At 40.1% G+C, this 2,739-nt stretch overlaps 1 protein-coding gene across 1 annotated transcript in view; it reads left to right on the forward strand.

Annotated features, from left to right (window-relative positions):
* The first annotated feature begins 1,539 nt into the window (after positions 1-1,539).
* VWA9 (von Willebrand factor A domain containing 9) overlaps positions 1,540-2,739 on the forward strand; it is a 41,038-nt gene continuing 39,838 nt past the window's right edge. Inside the window, exon 1 of the mRNA XM_012644856.1 lies at positions 1,540-1,653. Within this exon, the coding sequence (XP_012500310.1) occupies positions 1,561-1,653 (93 nt within the window). The 5' untranslated portion in view covers positions 1,540-1,560. The remainder of the gene's footprint in view (positions 1,654-2,739) is intronic.

The raw sequence follows: 2,739 nt of genomic DNA on the forward strand, positions 1-2,739 counted from the left end.
AATTTTTTCTAGTTCTTTAGTGGCTTTTTCATTAATTTCCTGAAATATTTTTGGGCTTTTTTGTTGTTGATTTTCTGCTTTTTCTTCAATTCCGTTCGTCTTATTTGCCAGCCATATTCTGAATTCTATTTCTGTCATTTCAACAATTTCCTTGTAGTTGGAGTTCACTGCTGTAGCTCCACTGTGATCCCTTGGAGGGTGTTGATCTGTTTTGATTTTTCATGTTGCCAGGGTTCTTTTCTGGTTTCTTTTCATCAGAGAACTATTTTCTCAACTCAGGGTTAATAGGTTTGCAGGGCTCCTTTTCCTTGCTGGAACTCTCCTGCTCGATTAGAGTAAGGAGGGGGTCACTAGATGGTGCTCTTCTTTCCCCCTTACTCTGGAATGTTGATGCAGCAGAGGAGGGGCGTGTGCGCCGGAAGGCTGTAATGCAGCTGTTCTGATTTGTTCTGTTCGACTGTGATTGCCTCTGCTCAAGCCTGTGCTGAACGCTGTTTGGGTTGGATGTTCAGCAGATAGTTGTAGGATGTTTGAGTTGGGAGCTGAGCAAGACCCTCTTCACTGAGGCTGGTGTTGCGGGGATTGCTCTTCCCAGGGTTTTCCCACAGAGGTAACAGCAGCAGCTGGATGTGGTTGTCATGGGTTCCCAGGCTGTTTGTGTTTGCTCAAACCAGGTTGCATTATACTGGTGACTTGAGGCCTGGTGGGGTGTTGGACTTTGGAGCAGTTCTTCTGGTCCTGCTGCAGTGGTGGAGGCTCTTGGATGGGGTTTTGGGGTTTAGGTGCAGCGCTGGAGACTTGGAGATGATGTCTCGGGCCTGGCAGGGGTTCTGGCGGCACAGAGGTAGAGCCTCAGGCTTCAGCGTGAGAGCCTCAGAGCTAGGACTCTATCTCACAGTTTTTAAGTGACTTTTTTTTTTTACTGGCTTTCTTATAAGTGAATAAACTAAGGATTTCTAGTGTTCAGCATTCTGAAATTTAGAGAATTGCTATATAAGGAGTGATGAGTAATGCTTAAGACCAGGAGCCCCGAAGTCAGATTGCCTGGGTACAAATCCAGGCTCTGCCACCTCTGGTCATGAGATCTGGGAAAGTTACTTAATCTTTCTCTACTTTAGTTTAGTCATTTAAAAGTAGGGTTAATAATCTATACCTTATGGTGTTATTGTGGTGATTAAATGAACATAAAGTACCTAGAATGATGTTTAGAATATAGTCAGTATTTAATACATTTTGTCATTATTTTTGTTGATACGTTTAAAGTTCATTTCAATTTTTCCCTTCAAGGTCCACTTATAAAGGTGTAAACTTGGTGGACTGTTCACTCTCACCTGATGAGAGGACGGAATAAAGGGAAGCTCTTTTAATTATCCTTTATCGTTGAAGAAGTCTGTTTTACCATTTTTCTTTAAGAACCTATGCTTTAGGGCTCTCAAATACACAGTATCCCCTGTGTAACAGTCATACTTTGAGCAGTTTATGTTGTTTTCTAATAACAAATTAAAACTAAAGAATAATGAGCAATTTTATCTTTTATTCAATAAGGAAGCATTAAGTAATATGGATGATTATGACAAAACCTGCTTGGAGTCTGCATTAGTTGGTGTTTGCAACATTGTTCAGCAAGAATGGGGTGGTGCGATTCCTTGCCAGGTAATGATCAGTTCTTCTTCCTTGCCCTAAGTTAATGACGTTAACCACTGAGGTACTTCCGTTTTCTTCAGGCTCTGCCAGCATGTATTACAATTTCCACAAACTACATTTTACACTTTTGTTATCTTTTTGAAAAAAGACACTAAATCAACACTAATGTGCTCAGAAAGCAGCAATATTATGCCTTAAGGAAAGCATCCTCCTAGTAAATTGACTTATAGTAAACTAGTACTGTTTGTATAAAACACAAAGGGCTCACAGTGGAATTTTAGAGCTACAATCCCTGGAAGGGGTGATTATAATTTTGAGTGATAGAATTGTAAACTTCAGTACAATATAGTCTGTCTTTATTATCTCAGTGCATTTATTCAGCAAACTTTTAACCATCTCATCTGAGTTGTCCAAAAAGTGAAGAGTATGAATATCATAAAATCTGTTGCTCTGTACTTAGCATCCACAGTACTAGCATCAAATCAGAGCAGAGTAGTAGCAGCAAAAGAGAATTGGAAATATGCTATATACAGGTCCTTTGAGAAGTGGCAGCATATTTTGGAGGAGGAAACAGAAACATTGCTAAAAGGAAAATGATAGTCTACAATAGGAGTCAACAAACTTTCTTGTGTGTTTTAGGCTTTGCAGGTGTCTGTGGCAACTACTAAACTCTGCTGTTATAGCATGAAAGCAGCTATAGATAATAAGTAAATGAATGGACGTGGCTGTGTTCAAATAAAGCTTTATTTACAAAACCAGGCAGTAGACCAGATTTGGCCTGTGGGCCGTAATTTGCCAGCCCCTGGTATATGACTTTTTATTACAGGGTCACACACAGGATTCCTCAGTAGTGTCAGTGTCATCACTGGTATTTATTTTTAAGTTAAAAATAAGATTCTGGTTTCCTAGGAGTGAGGGAAGGGTATGGATTGACTCAAAAGAAGCAAAAGGGAATATGGGAAATGATAGAACTATTTGGTTTTTTGGGGTTTTTTTTTTTTTATTTCAGCATATTATGGGGATACAGATGTTTAGGTTATGTATGTTGCCCTTCCCCCCCCCCAAGTCCGAGCTTCCAGCGTGTCCATCCCTCGG

This window comes from Propithecus coquereli, unplaced genomic scaffold (assembly GCF_000956105.1).
Source record: "Propithecus coquereli isolate 6110/MARCELLA unplaced genomic scaffold, Pcoq_1.0 Scaffold221, whole genome shotgun sequence".
Classification (NCBI taxonomy): Eukaryota; Metazoa; Chordata; class Mammalia; order Primates; family Indriidae; genus Propithecus; species Propithecus coquereli.